At 40.4% G+C, this 24,829-nt stretch overlaps 1 protein-coding gene across 1 annotated transcript; it reads left to right on the top strand.

Annotated features, from left to right (window-relative positions):
- The first annotated feature begins 1,012 nt into the window (after nt 1–1,012).
- On the top strand, nt 1,013–3,889 carry LOC142169582 (uncharacterized). The gene is made up of 5 exons (XM_075231463.1): nt 1,013–1,183; nt 1,298–2,085; nt 2,242–2,602; nt 3,355–3,658; nt 3,810–3,889. The coding sequence occupies exons 1-5, from the start codon at nt 1,013–1,015 to the stop codon at nt 3,887–3,889; spliced, it is 1,704 nt and encodes a 567-aa protein (XP_075087564.1).
- Nucleotides 3,890–24,829: the final 20,940 nt, after the last annotated feature.

Genomic DNA, 24,829 nt, shown 5'->3' with positions numbered 1-24,829 from the left:
TATATGCATATGCATGACACTATAAAATTGAAATGATTCACAGAGCTATGCAGACGTACATGTCGATTCTTTTACTCCATGTTTCTCTCATGTCTATTATTTACTGATTTTCACTCCTTACATACTCGGTACATTATTTGTACTGATGTCCCTTTTGCCTGGGGATGCTGCGTTTCATGCCCACAGGTCTCGATAGACAGGTCGAGAGTCCTCCAGGTAGGCGATCAGCTTAGTGGAAGATGTCGGTGCACTCCATTTGCTCCGGAGTTACTTATGCAGTCAGTATGATTAGGACATGTATTGATTAGTATAGCGGGGACCTGTCCCGACCTTTATGATATTTATGTACTCTTAGAGGCGAGTAGATATATGTTGTGTACGTGAAAGATTGTACGGCCTTGTCGGCCTATGTTTAGTGTAATTTTGGTCTTATAGGCCAGTATATCATATGTGTAAGTTTGCATTCACTCATGCTTTACTCCGGTTCATTTACATATGATAGAATGATACGAAAGATACATTACGTTGGTACACGGTTGAGTAAGGTACCGGGTGCCCGTCGCAGCCCATCGGTGTGGGTCGTGACAACTTGTTTAGAAGTACTCTGTAGCAAACTCTTTGTAAACCTTAAACCTTTGTGTTTGAGTCTTGGCTAGAGCTAGTCGAGTTGTAAAGTCTTTGTAATAGATTTATTACAAAGTGGCTTGTAATTTAGTATTACAAGTTAGTGAGGGATTAAGAGGTTAATTCCTAGGTTGCATAGGTTATAATCTAAAAGTTGCTCAGTAGTGAAGTTGAAATCCTACAAGGGTAGGTTGTGGTTTTTAATCCCGTTGAGCTGGGAATTTTCCACGTAAAATTCCTCTTGTCAGCTACTTACTGCAGTGTGCGTGTGTTTTATTGGAACTGATAGAGAACCTGGTTCTCTATAGAGTTTGGTGGACCTTTATATTCTATCAATTGGTATCAGAGCATGTTCTTTCTATCAGGTTAACACCTAGAAAGGATCCTCATGGCTGCTCCTCCAAACTTCGAAGAAGGCCAGTCTACTTACAGACCACCTAGGTTCAATGGACAGTATTACAGATGGTGGAAAACTAGGATGCACGACTTCATCATGGCTGAAGATTATGAGCTATGGGATGTCATATGTGATGGACCTTTTTTCCCACCAAGAATCTTGGTGACCCAGCTGTAGCCATTCCCAAGACGAGGAATGAATTCAATGATGCTGATCGAAAGGCCATAGAAAAGAACTTTCGTGCAAAGAAAATTCTTGTTTGTGGCATTGGTCAAGATATCGGCATGCCAATCAGCAAAAGAAATATGGGAGGCTCTTCATATAGCTCACGAAGGAACAACACAGGTTAAGCAATCCAAGATCGACATGCTCACAACTGAATACGAGCTTTTCAGGATAAAAGATGATGAACCCATCCAATATATGCACACCCGCTTCACCTCTATCATTAATGAGCTTCACTCTCTTGGTGAAACTATTCCAAGAAACAAGCTTGTCAGGAAAATCCTTAGTGTTCTGCCCAGTTCTTGGGAAAGCAAAGTGAACTCCATTACAGAGGCGAAGGACTTGCAGACACTGACCATAGATGAACTTGTTGGCAATCTAAAAACACATGAAATGAAGAAGAATAAAGACAATGAAATAAGAGAACACAAAAGGGAGAAGAACCTGGTCCTCAAGATAGACAGTAACGATTCAAGTGGTGAGGATGGTGATATGGCTTACTTGACAAGAATATTCCATAAGATGGTTTGCAGGAATGGAGGCATTCCAAAAAGGGAAAACTCTAGCAAGCCAAACAATTATGACCTCTACCATAAATGTGGAAAGACAGGATACTTCATCAAGGAGTGCCCTCTCTTAAAGCAAGATCAGTACAAAAACAACTTTGACAAAGCAGCCAAGAGGAACCCGGTTCCTGATAAATGCTTCAAGAGAAAGAATGTCGCTGACAATGTTGTAAAGCAAGCTCTTGCTGCATGGGGAGAGTCCTCCAGCGAATCTAAAGAAGAAAATGATCATGGTGATAGTTCAATGATGGCAGTGGAAAGTGAAGCAACTGAGTATGACTCAATCTTTGCCTTGATGGCTCAGTCTGATGATGATGAAGATGACGGCGATGATGAGGTAAACTTTCTGGATGTTCAGAGAAATCTGAAATCTTATTCTTCTAAAACATTCATGTCTTTGGCAAATGTGTTAATTGATGCTTATCACAGTCTCATAAATGGTAAAGATGCTTTAACTGTAGAGTTAGGAGAAGCAGAACAAACCAGAGATGACTTAGTAATCGTAGTTGTTGACTTAAAGGAAATAATTGAGAACCTGAAGAAAGAGAAAGATGCCTTAGATGAAAAAATTGCAAATATAGAACATGAAAGAGATGATCTAATGGTCGCTGTGGTAGACCTAAAAGAGACCCTTGAGTGTGAAAGAAAAGATAAAGAAGTCTTAGTTGAGAGAGTTGCTAACATCGAGCATGAGAGAGATGACTTATTAGTGGTGGTACTGGACTTGAAGGAAACAATTGGAGAACCTAAAATAGAGAGTAGGCCTGAAAATTCTCAAAAGGGAAAGGAAGTTTCAAGCGAGGCACACATTAAGCTTGAAAGTGAGTTAAATTCAGTGAAGTCTAGTCTGTGTGTTGAACTTGAGAAAAACACAAACAACTTTGTGAAGAACTAGGAATAGTGGAGAGTAATCTTGAAAAATCACTCAAGTGGACCTGGTCCTCTGATGCTATCACTGCCATATACACCAACAATGGGGGAAACATGCAAGGGATTGGGTTCCAAAGGGAAATGTTTCCCTACAACCCTCATAGTAAGTATGTTACTATACCTGATAATTGGCTTTGCACCCACTGTGGCAACACTGGGCACTTTAAAGAAAACTGTAAACCAGATTTCAGTCACAACAGAAAAACTTAGTTTTCGCTGAAAAAGTAACTATTGGTAGAGAACCTGGTCCCTCATATAAAAAACGCATGATGCCTGCTTGGGCCAGAAGATCCCTCATTCACCTATTTCGTCATTACAAGGGACCCAAACTCATTTGGGTTCCTAAGTCTAACTCCTAATTCTCTTGTGCAGGGAACAGTGAAAGGAAGCAGACTACAATGGTACATGGATAGTGGCTGCTCAAAGCACATGACTGGAAGTACAACTGATTTCCTTTCACTTAGAGCCCTGCAAGGAGGGAGTGTATCCTTTGGTAATGGCAAGAAAGGATACATTATGGGAGTTGGAAGGATTGGGAAGTCTCTCTGACACTCAATTGAAAATATGTACTACGTGAATGGGCTGAAGTACAACTTATTAAGTATTTCCCAGATCTGTGATAAGGGAAACAAGGTTGAATTTGTGTCAAAAGTATGTACAGTCACAAACATAGTGACTAGTGAGGTGGTGCTAGCAGCAAAAAGATACAAAAATATCTATGTTGCTAATTTTGAGTTTCTGCAGAATGGTGATCTCAACTGTCTAAGTGCTATTAACGATGATGCTGAATTATGGCATAGGAGGTTGGGTCATGCAAGCTTCACATTGCTAAACAAATTGGTCGGGAAGGACCTGATTTGTGGTTTTCCCAAGTCAAGTTTCAAAAATCACAAAGTGTGTGATGCATGTGTAAAAGGTAAGCAAGCCAGATCTTCATTCAAGCCCAAAAGGGAAGTCAATACCTCAAAGTCACCTGATCTTCTTCACATGGATCTATATAGACCCATGAGGGTGGCAAGCAGGGGAGGAAATAAATATATCTTTGATATACTCGACGATTACTGCAGATTCACCTGGACATTGTTTCTCAGAACCAAGGACGAAACCTTTCAAGTGTTTGTTGCTTTCGTCAAAACGATTCAAGTGAAGATGGGTAATAATGTAGTTTGCATCAGGTCTGATCATGGGACAGAGTTCGACAATGCCAAATTTGATGAGTTCTGTACTAAAAATGGTATCACTCACAATTTTTTAGCTCTAAGAACTCCTCACCAAAATGGTGTTGTGGAGAGGAAAAATAGAACTCTTGAAGACATGGCAAGGACAATGTTGATTGATAGTGGGATCGCAATGCATTTCTGGGCAGAAGCCGTCAATACTGCCTGCTACTTGGTGAATAGGTGCATGATCAGGTCCCTTCTGAACAAGACTCCATATGAACTGTTGAATGGAAGGAAGCCCAAGTTGTCACATCTAAGGACCTTTGGGCGTAAATGTTTTGTCCTCAATAATGGAAAGGAAGCTCTTGGAAAATTCGATGCCAAAAGTGATGAAGGAATATTTCTGGGATACTCATCCCACATCAAATCTTACAAAGTATACAACAAAAGGTCTGGGTGTGTTGAAGAGAGTATACATGTGATCTTTGATGAATCTCACCTCTCCTGTGAGAAGGACAGATGTGTTGACCAAGATAGAGAACATTTATCTGTTCCAAGTGAAGTTATTGACATGGCAAATGGAAAGGCAGACATGATGAGTCATGTCAAGGAATCCAGAAAAGATGATACAAATACATCTCCATCCAATCGAAAGGAACCTGGTCCCACGATCACAATAACTGAAGTTCAAAATAGAGTTGCCGATGTAGTCCAAGGTACTCCACTTGCTGAAGTGAGAGCCTTTTACAGGTGGCAGCACTTTGCTTTAGAAAGATTCGCTCTTTTTAAAAAAGCCAATTTTGGATTCCATTTCTGGTTTTTGAAAAGAGGGACTGCCGTCCTTACTAAGTGATTATTGGCTTCAAGGTCTTCATAAAATGTTAGTGAAACATAAGAGATTAATAGCATGAGTGGTATATGATTAACGAATGAAAACTAATTACTATTAAGCATAACGTTTCTTTTAATCCTATGTTCTTTTAGGGATTCACTAAGTTGTAAAGTAAAGCATTCAATCCAATATGATAATTATTGTATACATATGAGAGATAAAAAAAATAAAAACGCAGCAAAAGTGGTGAAACAATAAAGCTGTAAAGTTGTGAAGTAGTAAATAGTAGAGGAGTAAAGGGAGAGGATGGACTCTAGTTCTGGGCCTCAAAGAGGCAGGCCCAGCAGATAGCAGAAAACACATAGCAGTTGATTTCAAACATCCCAGAATGCATAGGGGAAGGATTTGGGCCTGAGTTCTTTTGGGAAGTCGGCAGGTCAAGTGGTTATTCATGTAAATAAAAGAGAGAAGGTCATTAGATATGATACTCTATACATACATTCATACATGAAAATGTAAGTAAATGAATTGAAAAAATTATAATAACCAATGGTAATTTGAGCTATGAAAGCTATACTAGTGTGGGGTAACATATGGTAAATTGATCCACATTGAAAATCTTTCGTTGTCATTAAACACTAAACCTAAGAGGAGTAATGAATGTCAATAGATTATATGCTAAGGGTAAAGTTCTATTCAAGGTCAAGGCTCTCTATGGATCCCTAACACTTCAAAGTTCCCAAGGGTGTCAAGGCCTAGGGTAGTGCTGGTGTGAGGGAGAGTATCACAATCAAGAGCTAAACTCTACTCCCAAATACTCGTAACCACTCACATCCACTCTTCTCCATAGGTTTAAGCGCCAACGAGGCACTCTCAATGTAAATTCTAACACCACAGTGGTACCATACCACATAAGTATATAACCTTCGCATTAATTGTGCGGCCGCAGAAGAAGTGCCTTGCGGTCGCAGCAGAAGATTGGTTTGCGACCGCATACATAATCTGTGGACCGCAGAAATATTGTCTCGCAGACACAATTCAGAATTGTGCGGCTGCAGAAGCCCAGCTCCTGCCAGATGAAGAAGTTTGTGGACCACACATGGAATTGTGCGGCCGCAGAACCTCCTAAGGGGTATTTTGTCCGAAGTTTTCATACTTGTATAAATATAAGAGTTTCAAGAAATTAGGTTAATTTTTTACATCAATAATTATTGTAGCCATTTTTCTTTGTCTCTTTTGGAAGTTTACTATATTTTGGTGTATTTTATAATAGATTTTATTCTTTTAAGCATACATTATGAGTTTAATTAGTCTTTCTTCTTCTTCTTCTTCTTCTTCTTTAAATCCTAGCATTACTAGCTAGAGTTTTACTAGGGTTGTGACCCAACCCTAGTGGGTAATTAAATTAGTGCTTGTTTATGATTGGGTGTTTACTATTTAGCCTAGTTCATGCTTTAATTTATGGAATTAATAGTTGTAAACATTAGTTCATGCCTATTTGACTTAGTCTCTATTTGAGAAAGAGAGACTTAGTCTAGGAAAACTTGGCTAACAAGGAATTGGGTCAATCGAGATATTGATTAACCCAATTAAACGGTTCAACCTAGAGATAGTAATAACCCGACTTCCGCTTTTATCAACTGTTTTGTGTGATACCCATTTGGTCTTGAGAAAGACAAATTGGGCAAAACCATTCTCTGACCGAGAGGTATTGAGTGGGTAATTAAGAGTTGATAGCTATGATACATCCTGATCAACAAAACAAGCATTAAGGTCTTTATCCCATTAGGCAAACACATAGGTAATGGTCACAACCCTAGGCTTTTTATCAATTTGAAAAACCTCAAAAACAATTATCCTAGTCTTCTTTCTTTATTCTGCAACCTTTAGTGAAAAATTAGAAATAGCATACAACCTTTTTGTGGAAGTGCAAATCAAGATAATTCAATCACGCACATTAACATATATACCCCTAACTACCATCTTAGCTCCCTGTAGATTCAATCCCGACTCTTTGATGGGTTTTATTATTGAAAATGACTGTTTCATACCTCTTTTGATGTGTGTAATTGGACGCGATCAATTTTTGGCACCGTTGCCGGTGAGTTAAAAACGGTATTAGCTATATATTTGGGTGTGTTTTTGGAATATCTTCTTTTCCTTCCATGTTACTAACTTGTTTGAGAAATCGTAGGTACAACCATGGCAAACAACGAGCTCAGAAATATTACTTTTGGGGGATGTGGACATTGAGGATGACCAAGTGGATGAGGTTCCTCTTGAACCTCAAGCCAATAGAAGAGGCCGAGTGCCTCATGACAATTTGCCCGTCCCACCCCCACCTCCACCACGAGCAGCTCCACACCTGGTGTTACCCAATAAAGGATATGCAAGTGCAATAGTCCCTCCCCATATTCGGGTGGGCAACTTTCAAATCACCAACATGATGCTTACTTTTCTAGAGCAACGAGGTTTATTCACCGGTGCTCCAAGTCAAAATGCTTACAAACATTTGAAGGGGTTTGTGAACACTTGTTGGGGGAGCAAGCAAACAAATATCTCCGAGGATGCTTTGAGGCTAAGGCTTTTTCCCTTCTCTCTACGGGGGAAAGCTTTAGATTGGTTGGAATGTTTGCCGAACCATTCCATTCACACTTCGGGATGAGATTCTGGCATTCAAGCAAGAGCCCAATGAACCACTACACGAGATATGGGAGCAGTATAGAACAATGGTCAAGGAATGTCCCAACAACGATATGAAGGAAAATATGATTCAACAAACCTTCTTTCGTGGGATTAACATGACTAACCAATGTGTGGTGAATCAACTTGCCGGTGGAAATATTATGACTACTCCTTATGCGGAGGCGTGTGAGATTCTAGATGAAATGGAAAAAACATCACCGGCATGGCAATCCCGGGCTAATGTTTCACAGGGTGATCCCAGCGTGATCCACCTTCACAAAGAGTTGGATGACCGTGGGCAAGGCATAGCCGAATTGACTACCACCACAAATCAACTAGCAAAGGCTCAACTGAAACAAGTGCAACATCCTAGGCAAGTCAATGCCATGGAGGGAGTAAGCATGATGGTGAACAAACGAAAAACCAAGGGTCCACAAGTGCAACAACGAGTGGACAATTTTGTGGAAGATGATAGTGGGTTTGATCAAGATGATTCTTACAATGAACACGAGGAGGAGGTGCAATATGTGAATACTTCCAAGGGTAACGAAACAATTTCCAAGGCCCATACCAACAACAATGGCGACCTCAAAACAATCAAGGCAATTGGAATTCTAACAACAAAGGTAATTGGAGTGATGGAAATAATTAAGGGAATAGGCATAATAACAATCAAAGAAATTGGAATGGCAATAATCAAGGTAATTAGGGAGGTTACAATCAAGGCGGATGGAACAATAATCAAGGCAATCGGGGGTCGGGTTTTCAAAGGCCCCCGATGTATCAACAACTGAGTAACCCACCTCCTTATCCTTCCCATAATCGTAGTTCTTTAACTAATGAGATGGGGCGTATTGACAATATGTTCAAACAAATGATGGAAAATAATTTAGATTCGGATGCCCAACTTGCCTCACACAACACATCGATCCGTAACTTAGAAGTGAAAATGGGGAAAATCTCTCAAGCTCTCAACTCTCGTCCTAAGGGGGCACTACCAAGTGACACGGTGGTGAACCCAAAGGGTGGGAACAACACGGGGCATGCCATGGCCGTTACTACAAGAAGTGGAAGAGGTGAGAATGCACCCACCTCAAGGCAAAGGCAAATTTTTGATAATGAGCAAGTGGTACAATAAGAAGAGGTCCCGAACAATGTGGTGCAATCAAATGATGAAGTTCAGATTGATATTGATGATAGTGTGGAAGAGACTCAAGAGGAAGTGAACCCGTCTTGGGATCATGTTATTGACATACTGGAACCGGTAGTGCAAAAAGCAAAGGAACCATTGCCTAAGCCTCCACCTCCATATCCTCAAAGGCTTGCCAAGAAAAATGGTGAAAACCAATTCAAGAAGTTTATTCAAATGATGAAGAGTCTCTCAATCAATGTGCTATTAGTGGAAGCTTTGGAACAAATGCCTGGTTATGCAAAGTTTATGAAAGATTTAGTGACAAAGAAGTGGTCGATGAATTTTGAAACTATCAAAGTCACTCATCAAGTGAGTGCAATTGTGCATTCAATGGATCCTAAGTTGGAAGATCCTGGTGCTTTCACAATTTCTTGTACAATTGGAAGTGTCGAGCTTGCTAAAACTCTTTGTGATTTCGGGGCAAGTATCAATTTGATGCCCTATTAAGTTTTCATGACCTTGGGAATTGGGCAAACAAGACCCACATCTATGAGATTGAAAATGGCCGATCGTACAATGAACAGGCCTTTGGGATTGATTGAATATGTCTTGGTTTGTGTTGATAAATTCATTCTTCTAGCGGATTTTGTCGTTATTGATTGTGAACTGGATTATGAAGTGCCGATTATTCTTGGAAGACCTTTCATTGATACGGGGAAGGCTCTTTCTGATGTGGAAGCCGGAGAACTCACTTTCTGGGTGGGTGATGAAAAAGTGGTATTCCATGTGTGCAAATCCATGCGGCAACCAAATAGCAACGAAGTGCGTTCCTTTGTGGACTTGGTGACCGATGTTATTGTTGATGATACAAGTGCCACGATCAATGTTGGTGATATTTTGGAGGCCGTCTTGCTCATATTTGATGATAAAGATATGGATGGCTTCATGAAATATGTGAACTCTTTGCAAGGATTGGGGTCGTATAATTATGCACCCCACAAAATATCCCTGGATCTTGAAAATAGGAAAACTCCTCCTATAGAGCCTTCTATTGAAGAGCCTCCTACCTTGGAGTTGAAGCCATTGCCTCCACATATTCGGTATGAATTTTTTGGCCCTTGTTCTACTTTACTGGTTATTCTTTACTCTTTTTTGACTAACTTGCAGGTAGATTTTACATTGGCAGTGCTACATAAGAGGAAGAAGGATATTGGGTGGAATTTGGTGGATATTTGGGGAATAAGCCAGACATTTGGCATGCACAAGTTCAACTTGGAGGAGGATGCCAAACCATCTACTGAACATCAAAGGAGACTCAATGAGGCTATGCAAGAAGTTGTCAAAAAGGAGATTATCAAGTGGTTTGATGCCGGGGTTGTCTACCCCATTTATGATAGTTCGTGGACTTCACCGGTTCAATGTGTCCCAAAGAAAGGGGGCATGACGGTGGTCACCAATGACAATAATGAGTTGATTCCCGCAAGAACGGTGACCGGTTGGAGAGTGTGTATGGATTATCACGAGCTCAACAAAGTCATAAGGAATGATCATTTCTCACTCCCCTTCTTTGATCAAATGCTTGATAGGTTGGCCGGCTGTGCTTTCTATTGCTTTATTCACGTATATTCGGGCTACAACCAAAACCTTATTGCTCCGGAGGATCAAGAGAAAACAACCTTTACATGTCCCTATGGTACTTTCGCCTTCAAGCGGATGCCATTTGTTTTGTGTAATGCACCTGCGACTTTTCAAAGTTGTATGATGGCTATCTTCACGGACATGGTGGAGGACTACCCTGAAGTTTTTAAGGATGACTTCTCGGTGGTTGGGGATTCTTTTGATGATTGTCTTGTAAATCTAGATAAAGTGTTGGCATGGTGTGAAGAAAAGTATTTGGCGCTAAATTGGAAGAAGTGTCATTTCATGGTCTAGGAAGGCATTGTCCTTTGCCACAAGATCTCAAAGAATGGAATTGAAGTTGGCAAGGCAAAAATTGAGGTGATTTGTAAACTTCCTTAGGCCACGCGGGGTTCTACCGATGTTTCATCAAAGATTTATCTAAGGTGGTAAACCTGTTGTGCAAGCTTCTTGAGAAATATGCTAAGTTTAACTTCAATGATGATTGCATGAGAGCCTTTGAATTGTTAAAGTTCAAGTTGACAACCACTCCCATCATCACCGCTCCTAATTGGAGTGTCCCTTTTGAACTCATGTGTGATGCTAGTGACATAGCAGTTGGGGCTGTTTTGGGGCAACGCATTAACAAGATTTTTCATCCGGTCTACTATGCTAGTAAGACCATAAACGGTGCCCAGGTCAACTATACCATTATGGAGAAAGATCCCATTTCCATTGTGTTTGCAATTAAGGAGTTCTGGCCGTACTTGATGGGTGCAAAAGTTATTGTTCACACGGATCATGTGGCACTTTGTTATCTTATGATAAATAAATATTCCAATGTTCGGTTGATGAGATAGGTTATTTTATTGCAAGAGTTTGATATTGACATCCAAGATAGAAAAGGAAGTAAAAATCAAGTGGCAGACCACTTCTCTCGTTTGGAGGAGGAGGGGAGGCCGCATGATGGCCTTGAAATTAATGACTCCTTCCCTGATGAGCAACTCCTGGCTATTTCAATAATGGAAGTGCCATGGTTCGCGGATCTAGCAAATTTCCTTGTGTGTGGAATCATTCCGGATGAGTTCTCTTCAAAGCAAAGAAATAAGCTCAAAGGGAATTGTCAATATTATTATTGGGATGAACCATACCTTTTCTGAATTTTTATGGATACGGTGATTAAAATATGTGTATCGGAAGAAGAGCAAGGTGAAATTCTTGGGGCTTGTCAATCTTTGCCATATGGTGGTCACCATGGTGGAGCAAGAACGGAGGCCAAAGTGCTAAGTTGTGGTTTCTATGGGCCCACTCTTTACAAGGATGCAAGTGATTTAGTGAAAAGATGTGATGAATGTCAAAGGGCCGGTGGAATCTTGAAGAAAAATGAAATTCCCCTCACTACCATTTTAGAAATTGATATCTTTGATGTATGGGGTATTGACTTCATGGGTCCTTTTGTGAGTTCTTGTGGAAATACCTACATCTTGGTCGCGAGTGATTATGTGTCTAAATGGGTTAAGGCCGTTGCTCTACCCAACAATAAGGCGAGAAGTGTGGCGGCATTCTTGAAGAAGAATATTTTCACAAGGTTTGGTACTCCGCGGGCTATTATAAGCTATGGAGGGTTACATTTTTGCAATAAGGCTTGCGACACTTTACTTAGCAAGTATGGTGTTAATCATAAAGTCATGACTCCTTATTATCTACAAGCTAGAGGTCAAGTGGAAGTCTCCAACCGGGAGATAAAGAGTATTTTGTCCAAAACAGTGAATGCTAATCGAACAGATTGGTCCAAAAAGCTTGATGATGCATTATAGGCTGATTGGTCGGCTTACAAAACACCTATCAGAATGTCGCCATACCGGTTGGTGTTCGGCAAAGCTTGTCATCTTCCGGTGGAACTTGAGCACAAAGCCATGTAGGCTCTAAATAAGTTGAATCTTGATTGGGATGTAGCCGCTAACTAGAGGGTTGCACATTTGAATTGGATGAGTTCCGATATCATGCTTATGCAAGTTCTTTCTTGTACAAAGAAAAGATGAGATATCTTCATGAAAAATACATTTGGAACAAAGAGTTTAGGGTGGGCGATCTCGTATTGTTATTCAACTCGAGGTTGAGGATGTTTCCCAGAAAGCTAAAGTCTAAGTGGAGTGGTCCTTTTGAAATTGTGGGTGTGACACCTTTTGGTGCATTGGACTTGAAGAAGAAAAATAATGAGGTATTCCGAGTCAATGGTCACCGGGAGAAGCACTATTTGAGAAAAGTTGGAGATGTGCACATCGTGGCGGTGATTCATTTCAACTGATGGTAGTCTGCATCGTGCCGTGATGTTAAATCAGGCGCTTCTTGGGAGGCAACCCATGTGCTTTTCTTTTCTTTGTTCTTTTGTAGTTAGAAATTATTTTTGTGCTAACTTGATTTGAAGTGTGCTGCAGGGATGAGTGTGATTTATAGGAATTGTGCCCAGAAATCTAGTTATGTGTGGAAAGAATTGCAGTCTGCAATTTCATTGTGCGGACCGCATAATTATAGTTGCTGCAACAAAAGGTGCTCTGCGGCCGCACAATTAAATTGCAGACCGCACAAATTGAAGGTGGAAAATGATAGCTCAGTTGGCATGTCAGAAGAATGGCCGATCTGCGGCCGCAATACAAAATCTGCGGTCTGCAACAGGCATCTGCAGCCGCCCACACAATTCTACGGACGGCAAAAAAAAGTGCAACTAAGACCCCGGGTAACAGAGTGCGGACCGCAATTGGAATTCTGCGGCCGCACTCACTTCTCCTTCCTATGGGAAAAACATAAGTATAAATAGAGGCTAAGGCCATTGTTCCCCTTTTCCCTCTCCGAGCACACAACTGGTACTAATTTGAAATCTCTTGTTAAATCATCTGCCCACACGTCTAGCAACTGTTGCTCACTCATTTCTTCATACTCATTCATTTGGTATGTTTCACAATCTTGTTAATTTTTTCATTTAATTTTTAGATTTTTAGTAAAACTTTAGGCCATTTGTCTGTTGAATTTGATTGTAATGTCAACATTTGTGTAAACATTACATGCCCTAGATAAAAACATTAACTGTTCGTAATTTTTTGAAACCTATAGCCGCACAAGAAATTATGTGGTCCGCAGAAGTTGAGTCTAGGGTATTTTAGTAAGGTAGGGTTCTGGGCCGCAAGAAAATTGTGCGGACCACAAAAATCCCATTGCGGCCGCAGAATAGCCTTTTCCCTATTATCGAAGAGTTGACAAATTGGTGACTCACATCTTCGGCCGCACGACAAATTGTGCGGACTGCAGAAAACAGGTTGCGGCCGCAAGATAAATTTTGTGGACCACAGAAAATAGGTTGTCGCAGCAAAACAACCAATTCTCTATTATCAGAGAGTTGGCATATTTGTGGTATCTGAGTTGCGGCCGCAAGACAAAATGTGCGGACTGTAATCCAAATCTGCAGACGCAAAAGCAAATTGTGTGGTCTGCAAGGCCCTTTCTGTAGCCGCAATGAAAAATGTGCGGACCGCAGATCCCTACCCTGCAAGAATGTTTCAATTGTGTTCATCACTGTATCTTCTGGTGTGTCCTTACATTCCTTGTATGTATGAACTTGAATTGCATCTAACAATCGCCTTTGCTTGGTACAGAAAATGGTTTGATCTAGAGGCATAGGAGACACTTCGAAAGGAAAGGGGACCCTTCTCACGGATGAGGAAAGAGACCCTTACCTAGTGCCCAACATCATGAAATCAGAAAGCAAACAACAGCCGTCAGAGGGAGAGGTGCAGACCTTTCCGAGACCTGTTCTTATGCCCCATCTAGGGAAGTATCAAAAAGTAACTCACCATCTGTACATAAGCAGTCGACTATCCAGTCAAGGCCATTGTTCCCCTTTTCCATCTCTGAGCATACAACTAGTACTAATTTGAAATCTCTTGTTAAATCATCTGCTCACACGTCTAGCGACTGTTGCTCACTCATTTCTTCATACTTATTCATTTGGTATGTTTCACAATCTTGTTAATTTTGTTCATTTAACTTTTAGATTTTTAGTAACATTTTAGGCCATTTGTCTGTTGAATTTGATTGTACATACTTGTGGGGGTAAATCTGTAGTGGGTCAACTAGTACTTGCTAATTGGGGACTCGATAATTGTATTTTCATGTTTTGATGTTGTTTCCATGTCAACATTTGTGCAAAAATTACATGCCCTAGATAAAAACACTAACTATTCATAATTGTTTGAAACCTGCAGCCGCACAAGAAATTGTGCGGTCCGTAGAAGTTGAGTCTAGGGTATTTTAGTAAGGTAGGGTTTATTGCGGCCGCAAGAAAATTGTGCGGACCGCAGAAATCCCATTGTGGCCGTAGAACAGCCTTTTCCCTGTTTTCAGAGAGTTGACAAATTGGTGACTCACATCTTTGTCCACAAGACAAATTGTACGGACCGCAGAAAATAGGTTGCGGCTGCAAAACAACCAATTCTCTGTTATCAAAGATTTGTCATATTTGTGGTATCTAGGTTGTGGCCGCAAGATAAATTGTGCAGACCACAGAAAACAAGTTGCGGCCACAAAACAACCAATTCTCTATTATCAGAGAGTTGGTATATTTGTGGTATCTGAGTTACGGTCGCAAGACATAATGTACGGACTGTAATCCAAATCTGCGGCCGTTAGAGCAAATTGTGTGGTCTGCAAGGCCCTTTCTGTGGCCGCAATGAAAAATGTGCGGACCGCAGATCCCTAGCCTACAAGAATGTTTCAATTGTGTTCCTCACTGTATCTTCTGGTGTGTCCTTACATTCATTGTATGTCTGAACTTGAATTGTATCTAACAATCGCCTTTGCTTGGTACAGAAAATAGTTCGATCTAGAGGCATATGAGACACTTCGAAAGGAAGGGGGACCCTTCTCACGGATGAGGAAAGAGACCCCTTACCTAGTGCCCAACATCATGAAATCAGAAAGCAAACATTAGCCGTTAGAGGGAGAGGTGCAGACCTTTCCGAGACATGTTCTTATGCCCCATCTAGGGAAGCATCAAAAGTCAACTCATACTCTATATATGAGCAGTCAAATATCCAGTCAAGGCCACCAGGGAGGTATCAGCTCAGGGACGATTCGTCCACATCTCATAGTACTTACGAGGGGTCGGAAAGTGCTAGTCAAGCTTCTGAGCCATCTACTATACCTGCCCCTAAGGCACCAGAGACATCAATTCTGAGGGGGAGATGCTATTGTTACTGACCTAGAAAGGTCGAAGAAGAAAGAGGTATGGGAGGACCGTTTTGTCAGTTTGAACGCCATCACCAGCTTTTGTGAATGGTGGCCAGTGAGGTCGCTCACTCTTGAGTAGCAGTTTCAGTTGAAAGATCTTGAGAGGTATAACCCGGCAGTGTTGAGATAGTTTAGAGAACGCAAAGGGTGGGTGTGGTTTACCCAGAGCATGGTGGATGCTAAGGAGTTTCTTTTCCGAGAATTCTATGCCAATGTGGTGCATATCAAGAAAGGGACAAAGGTGACAAAAGTAAGAAACCTCAAGGTGCGATTTGATCAGCACATATTGAACATATACCTGGGATTTGATGATGTCGAGCCCACAGAGTACTTAGAAAAGTGTGTACTTGGGGATGCATCTTGTCCTTGGTTGGCAGAGATTTTAGCAGCTCCTGGACCACCACCTCCATGGATCACAGCATGGGTTGCTAGTCATCGGAAAACTCTGAGTATTGAGGCAAAAGGGTGGCAAACCTTTGTCTGCAGAATCTAGACCTGTGCCAGAATGAGACCTATCTTCTGTTCCTTTAGGTAGTTCTAGTTGCTTCTATCATGGTCGCGTACCCTATCAATGTAAGTGTCGTGATGTCGGCGAACATCTCTGTGATCGCTCGGCAAGCTGACATGTCCTACCCGTATCCCAACACCATTACATAGTATCTCACAAATGCGAGGGTAGAGCCGAGGGACTTTGATACAAAGGTGCGGCTGAAGAAGTCTTTCTCATGGTACTCACTGATGGATGCACACAACCTTAAGAAAAAGGGTTAGCCGTCTGCCACCACAGGCCAGTCTGATGAGCCATCGGTGGTAGTTACATAGGCAGTTGATGTTACATCCACCTCGGCCGAACCTTCATCTAGTGCTGCAGCTATGCATCCACCACCATGTTCAGTTCCTACTGCAGTTCCTATCACAGGTCCCACATATGTTTTGAATCCTGTGCCCATGCCTACTGCTCCACTTTCTGCATTGTGAGTCTCCCAAACATTGGCGAGCCTCAACAATTGGATGCTGACAACCATTGTAAAGTTGTCTGACTTATCCAGTACTTTTGCAGCATAGTCTTCTATTCCGGCACCTTAGATCCCCCCATCAGTGGAAGAAACATTGAAGAAGCTCCTAGTAAACCAGAACACCATCATGGCTACATTGGTACAACATGGGTCAGTGATCGAATAGCTGGGAAAATAGGTAAAAAAGATGAGAAAGTCCCAGGCCTCCAAGAAGTCAGTGGACAAGCTCCGGAGACAGGTTACCAAGCTTGTTGCAGCCGGAGATATTCCATTTGACATTCTATTTGACCCACACTAGCCAAGCCCAGATCCTACAACACTAACAGCACCGGTGGCACCAGCTGACCAGCCTAAGGAGACAGACCTTGCTGCCGACACTGCCAAGGTAGTGCGTCATATGTTTACCAACCCAGTCACTCCCATAGTTGAGGATGATGAGATCCAGTTAGATGAGACTGAGGGCGGTGACATTGATGTGGACACAGAGATGTCCAAAGAGCCATAGGGAGTTTTTTTCACTCTTTCCCTTCCTTTACTCTTATTTTATTATGCATTGGGGACAATGCTTATTTTTATTCATGGGGGTGGAGTTTATTTGATCTTAGTTAATGATTCTGAAACATTGGCCTGTAATAACTTGATACTATTTTCTTCTTCTTCTCTCATTATGTATATATCTTCTCTTTCTTCCTCATTATGTACATTCGTTATGATTTCAATAGTTTTTTCTTTGTAGCTTCTTTATGTTTGTTTTAATATTAGTTAGTACTTAATTTAGTAGCTGTTTTTTAAACTAATAGCTTCTTTTTAAATTAGTAGCTTCTTTTTATGTTTTAGTAGATTATAAGCCTTTGGTTTTCCTAATGCCATGGTTCTTTCCAAAGGTAGATATTTTGTGAACCGGGTGACTCGTCCCAATGATGGATGGCATGACAACATTCTTAAGGGAATGAGTCTGTTTTGTGTTTAGGTGATAATAGTAGTAGTAATGAATAAAAAGACCTAATTGAATCGTCCTAAAAGAGTCAATTGTGCTTCATTTGGTACAAACACACTTAACTACATACTTATGGTTAAAAACAAGGATTTTGAAAGAAATAGCTCTAGTTAGTGACTTTGTGACTCTTGTGTTGACTTTGACAATCATCGAGTGGTTTAATTGAACCATAGTGATTTTCAAACTTGAATGTGGTTGTTGTGGGCCCTCAACTTTGTCCTCTTTAACAATCCAGTTGGATGAGAGGTGAGTTTCTTTGTTATTATTCCAAGTACCTGTGCGAAAGGTCTAGAACTTGTCCTGGATGTGTTTCAAGGCGAAATCCTAAGTTTTGCTTGGCTTGAGAAGTGATTGTATGCTTTACTTGGCCCGTTTGAGTTTTCTATTGCCTACCAATGATGTCATCCCTAGTCAACCTCTTCGAGCCTTTAGCCTTTCTCATTTGAAAACCATGTTACAAGCCTTTACCTGTTCTATTGTTACCCTCTCTTGGCACCCGAGCTTTTCTTAACACTCATGTGAAACAAATGGCTAAAAACGTAAGTCTGGGGGAGAGACGAGGAAGTTGAAAAAGGTATCAAGGCACAAAAATAGATAAAGAAATGATGAGAAGAAAAGGCAAAGAAAATAAAAGAACAAAAAGAAAAATGCAACAAAATGAATAAGTAGAAGAGTTGAAAGGATTCAAAGAAAGGAAATGATCCCAAACATGGAGAAATATGAATGTAATGGTCAAGAAAGAATGATGTTAAGTCTCTCTAGTCCCCCAAGGAAAAGAAAATGTCCCGAAGAATTGGCAAGGTGTGAGCTGAGAATAAAAAGATGGAGTGTTTAAGGAAAGGTGTAACCACTCAGCCATATTGTATCCAAGCCTAATCCAAAAGCCTTCATTACATGCCGAAAAAAGTCCTACCTAATTTCAAGCCAAGTGAGCTTACATTAGTGGCGATCTACATGAGAGGCAAGTCTATGATACTTGAAGTTGTACTTGTGACATTCTTTTGAGAGCGACAAGTCAACCTTTCATAAATCATTGGATTGAGTGCTAAATTTTTTAAGTGAGCTAGGAAATCGGAAAGTAGAGGAGGAGGAGTTTAGAATCTACAATGAACTACATGAGAGAGCGAGCTTCCTTGATGAGTAAAGTCAACTCTTGATACTCAAGTGTCACATTAGAACTATATGTGCATAAATGTTTAACTTGCCGCCTTGTTTATAATACATAAGTATTGTGGGTAATTGTTGGTCCCAATTGATGTGTGAATGGCTCACCTTTAACTTGTTGAAATGACCCTTAACCTGTGGAGGTGGGAACTAAATTGTTTTCTTGAGGACAATCAAAAACTTAAGTTTGGGGGAGTTGATAAGTGGGGATTATATCTACTTATTTACGCCTTGTAGCTTTTGTTTTAGTCTAAAAGCATTGAATTGCATTCCCGAAACTAATGAAATATTCAAAATTGAAGGAATGCTAAAAGTTGGACTCCCGAGATGAAATACGGCTCAAAAAGGAGATGTCCAAGTACAAGGCAACAAAAGGGAACAAAAGCATCCAAAGTGCAGTCCGCGGAAGGAATTCTGCCGCCGTAGAAGCAATTGCAGCCCGCAGAATTCCTTTTGCAGCCGCAAACAAAGAAGAAAAATTCAAAAGATATTTGTGCAAATTGCGGACCACACATGAATTGTACGGCCGCAAGAGCTGGGCTTGGACTCAAGTTCAGAGAGTGTGCCAATTTCCAAGTCCCGAGTCCCAATGAATTGCGGACCGCACAAGAGTTCTGCGGCCGCATACATAAATGTGCGGACCGGAGAAGACTGGTTTGCGACCGCAGACTGTAGAAATGTTTCCTCGCGGCCGCAATTCAAAATTGTGCGGCCGCCGAATCCCAGCTCCTGCCAGATGAAGAAGTCTGCGGACCGCACATGGAATTGTGTGGCTGCAGAACCTCTCGAGGAGTTTTTTTGTTCGAGATTTTCAGACTGGTTTAAATAGAAGAGTTTCATGAAATTTTGTTAAGTTTTGATATCAGCAATTACTATAGCCATTTTTCTTTGCCTCTTTTGGAAGTTTCGTATATTTTGGTGTATTTTAAAGTATATTTTATTATTTTAAGATTACATTATGAGTTTAATTAGTCATTCTTCTTCTTCTTCTTCTTCAAACCCAAGCATGAGTAGCTAGAGTTTTACTAGGGTTGTGACCCAACCCTAATGTGTTAACCTTTTGGGTAATTAAATTAGTGTTTGTTTATGATTGGGTGTTTATTATTTAGCCTAGTTCATGCTTTAATTGGTGGAATTAATGGTTACAAACATTAGTTCATGCCTATTTGACTTAGTCTCTACTTGAGAAAGAGAGACTTAGTCTAGGAAAACATGGCTAACAAGGACTTAGGTCAATCAAGAGATTGATTAACCCAATTAAAGGGTTTAACCTAGAGATAGTAATAACCCGAATTGAGCTTTTATCTACTATTTTGTGTGATACCTATTTGGTCTTGAGAAAGCCAAATTGAGCAAAATCATTCTCTGACCGAGAGGTATTGAGTGGGTAATTGAGAGTTGATAGCTATAATATACCTTGATCAACAAAACAAGCATTAAGGTCTTTATCTCACTAGGTAAACACCTAGTTTGTGGTCACAACCCTAGCCTTTATATCAATTTGAAAAACCTCAAAAGCAATAACCGTAGTCTTCTTTCTTTATTATGCAACCTTTAGTGAAAAATAAGAAATAGCATACGAACTTTTTTGTGGAAGTGCAAATCAAGATAATTCAATCACGCACATTAAAATATATACCCCTAACTCCCATCTTAGCTCCCTGTGGATTCGATTCTGACTCTTAGTTGGGTTTATTATTGCGAACGATTGTTTCATACCTCTTTTGAGGTTTGCAATGGGACGCGATCAGGAACTAAAGAATTTAGAGTATTTTTGCAAGAAAGTGCAACGTGAAAATGGTTTCTGTATATCCACAATAAGGAGTGAACATGGAGGAGAATTTGAGAGCAAAGCTTTTTAAACCTTCTGCAATGAACATGGAATCACACACAACTTCTCACCTCCAAGATCTCCTCAACAAAACGGGGTCATTGAAAGGAAGAGCGGGACCATTCAAGAATGGCTAGAATAATGATCGTAGAAAGCTCAATACTGCATCACTTCTGGGCAGAATCTGTAAGTATAACATGCCATATCATCAACAAATGTATGACCTTACCAATCTTAAATAAGACTCCCTATGATTTATGCAGAGGAAAAAGGCCAAATGTGAGCTAATTTCATCCTTTTGGATGCAAAGGCTTTATCCATAACAACGGTAAGGACAATCTTGGTAAGTTCGTTCCTAGAAGTGACGAAGGTATATTTCTTGATTACTCTCCTTCCAGTAGAGGTTATAGAGTTTACAACAAGTACTCTTGTAGTAAAAGAATCTATTCATATAGTTTTTAATTATAATAATCCCTGACATGAGTCTGTTAAGTCAATGGAAGAATAAGACATTGCATATGTATGAAAGATAGTTCAATTCCCTGAGAATAATGCTGAACGTCCAACTCATGATGAATCTCAGTCGACTACCGAAAAGGCTGTAGAAGATCCATCCTCTGTCTCCGAACAAATTCCTAAAGGAATCGATAATGAGGTTGACAAAGTCCCAAATGAATGGAAGGGTCAACAAGGTTACCCTCACAAGTTTCTTATTGGAAATCCTCAAGAGGGAATCACTACCAGAAGGTTTCAAAAATTAAATTCTCATATGGCTCTAATATAACAACTCGAGTCAAAGAAGGTTGATGAAACACTCAAGGATGACAACTAGTCAAAGTTATGAAAGAAGAACTTGGACAATTTGAAAGAAACGAAGTACAGAACCTAGTTCCAAAACCATCAGGTGCTTTAATCATAGGAACAAAATGGGTATTCAGATTTAAGCTGAATGAGTCTGGACAAAATGGTTGTTCGGGAATAAGCTGAACCAAGGACTGGTTCTTTTAGTTCCTTAACCACAAGGGACATGTTTGTTCTATATTACCTTGTAAAAAAATAAAAGACTTGATTGGATTATGTGGATTCCCCAGTACATGCTAGAAAGTATTAGAGAAGTTTCATCATCTGCTTCCTATTTATCGTATGGTTTGCGTATGTCACATATTCTCGATGTGCTGAAGGTTGATGTGGCACCTTTCTCCCCTAAAATCATCTCAAGTACATATGATAAGATGGCCTTTGCTATGATGGGCTATACTTTGGTTGAAGATGGCTGGGTAAAGTGTGTTAATACTGTAGATACTCTAGTACAAACTGAGCGACCTACTTACCCAACAGAGACTTAGTCGACTAATCCCAGCAAATTCAGCAAGGTTTGGAAGTCCTGAAGAACATGCTCACAACCATGGAAGAACAAATGGACAAGATAAGGGATGTCACCAAGGAAACATGTACAAATGTGCCTAAGCTCAAGATGGACATGGGATCCACTAAGAGGCAAGGGATCAGGGCTTTCAACTCCATGACTGGCAAGATGGACAAGTTCACTAAAGATGTTGTAACCACCTACAACTCTTTCTACATCAAAGTGATCAATACCCTAAAGTACTTTATGGGGAGGAACTAAGGCCTACTGTGTGTAGGATAAAATAATCTTTTTGGTACTGTTAATTTTTCTTTTGGTTTGTAAGAACAAATTTACTACTATGCCTCCGTTGTAGGCATATGACTTTCTTTCTTGTATGCTGTAACATATATGCGTTTGCATATTACATATTATTTGCATAATTGTCTGCATTGCATAGTTCTTTCCTTTTTGATTTATGTCAAAGGGGGAGATATATAAAGGGGATCAACAAAGTAGCATATCAAAGTCCAGGGGAGCACAAACTCAGAGAAGCACATCAATGTACGGGGAGCACAAACTCAGGGGGAGCATCAAACATAAAGGGAAGTGTCATCTGCTTTATTACTCCTTTTTATTGTCATCATCAAAAAGGGGGAGATTGTTAAACTTTAAGTTTTAATGATGACAACAACAAATACCTAACTAATTCAAATCTATGCATGAACATGGAAGGAAAGAAATGAAAGTGCAAAAATTTACAAAAGGAAGAGTAATCAAGCCAGTGCCGAATTTAGCAAAATCTGGAGCCAATCAATCAAAACAAGGAAGAACAATCAAGTTCAAAAAAAGGAAAATCTATGGAGAAAGAAATCAGAGATCATGATTGATAGAGCTCATATTTAGACAACAAGCAAAATGGAACATGGAGTGATTGATGATCAATCAACTACAGGCCAACGATTGCTCCTGGAAGTTAGGAAAATACAAGGAAAGAAGAGCATAGCTGAGAATTGAATCCAGCCTTCTTTATGGACTGGATTCAGATGCAACCCTTGGGTCACATCTCTTAGAATATTCTTTGCCTCAATCAATGGGCAGTCTGCTTAATATTTGCAATGACTCTGATGCCAAGAAAAACTCAAGAACTACCTATATGAAGAACTCAAGAACAGAAGAACAACTTACGCAACTCAACATACAAGTTTCTACATCTTTCTAGTTCTTAGTACAAACACTGTATTCTTGAGATTACTAGTGTCATAAAAGATAGGAAGAGATAGAAAAACAATCAAGAAGTTGTGTCAAGAATTGAGAACCATTCAAACTATAATTCTTTAGTGGTGATCGAAAGTAAATCATGATTACTATAGCAGTTCACATATTGAAGATCTAAGAGAACTCTTGTGACCCAAGGGAACTAGATGTAGGTAAAACAATGGTATTCGAAATAGTATAAAGTTTTTTAACCTTTATTGCTTTTCATTTTTGCATTCTTTCTGCATTATCCTAAGCCTTACGAGAAATCAAGTCGACCAGTACTCACATTAGTCAACTAATTTTTAATTTGGCACAATTCACCCCTTCCCTCTTGTGTTTCACTAAGTGTCCCAATTTACTCCAAAACCTCCTCGAAATCAATCCAACCACCACAGCAAATCACGTAACCACAAATACACATAGAAGAGGCAATAAAGAGGGAAACATGGCTACAATACACAAAATGGCCAGTCGGGTTATTATATTCTCCCCTTCTTAAACAAATAGTCGTCCTCGAACGGTTCTTGAAGCATACCTAGAATCTTAAAAATGGCGAGGATAACTGCTTTGTATCTCCTACTCAGCGTCCGGAGTAGCATCCTCGATCGGCTGACCTGTCTAATGAACCTTCACCGATGCTATATTATTCGACCTCAACTTTCGGACCTGTCGATCAAAAATGGCCATCGTCTCCACATCGTAAGTGAAATCTTTGTCCAATTACATCGTGTTGAAGTCCAAAATATGAGACGGATCACTATAATACTTCCAGAGTATGGAACTGTGAAACACTTGGTGAACTCCTGATAGACTAGGTGGCAAGGCAAGTCTGTAGGCCACCTCTCCAACTCTCTCAAGAACCTCGAAAGGACCAATATACCTAAAGCTAAACTTTCCTTTGTTCTTGAACCTCATCACACCCTTTATGGGCGACACTCTGAGTAGAACCTTCTCACACACCATATATGGCACATAAGGAGCCTTCCTATCACCATAACTCTTTTGCTTGGACTATGTTGTACGAAGTCGCTCCTGTATCAACTTCAGCTTCTCCAAAGCATCACAGACCAAATCAGTGCCCAACAACCTACCCTCCTATATTTAAACCAACAAACCAAAGATGACTATGCCTCCCATATTAGGTCTCATAAGGAGCCATCTAAATACTCGACTAATAGATGTTGTAGGCAAACTCTACTAATGGTAAAAACTGATATCATGAACCCAAGAAATCAATAACACAGACACATAATATGTCCTCCAAGATTTGAATAATGGGCTCGTACTGTCCGTCCATCAAAAGATAAAATGCTACATTCAGATCGATGTGTGTGTCCAACTCTCCTTGCACCGCTCTCCAAAAATGAAATGTGAACTGAGTGCCTCTATGCGAGATAATAGACTTGGCACACCATGAAGGCGAACAATCTCACGAATGTAAATCCGAGTCAGGTGCTCTAAAGAGTAGGTAGTCATGGCTGGAATGAAATGTGCCGACTTGGTAAGTCTTTCAACAATAACCCACAGTGCATCAAATCTCGTCAAGGTCCGTGAAAGTTCAACTACAAAATCCATCGTGATACGCTCTCACTTCTACTCCGGAATATCAAGCCTCTGAAGTAAACCATCGGGTCTCTGATGCTCATACTTCACCTGCTGACAGTTCAAACACCGAGAAACATACTCAACAATATCCTTCTACATCCTCTACCATAAATAGTGCTGCCTCAAATCCTGGTACATCTTCACGGCACCCATGTGAATG

Source organism: Nicotiana tabacum, chromosome 15 (genome assembly GCF_000715075.1).
Source record: "Nicotiana tabacum cultivar K326 chromosome 15, ASM71507v2, whole genome shotgun sequence".
Lineage (NCBI taxonomy): Eukaryota > Viridiplantae > Streptophyta > Magnoliopsida > Solanales > Solanaceae > Nicotiana > Nicotiana tabacum.
This window is presented reverse-complemented; position numbering and strand designations above follow the sequence as displayed.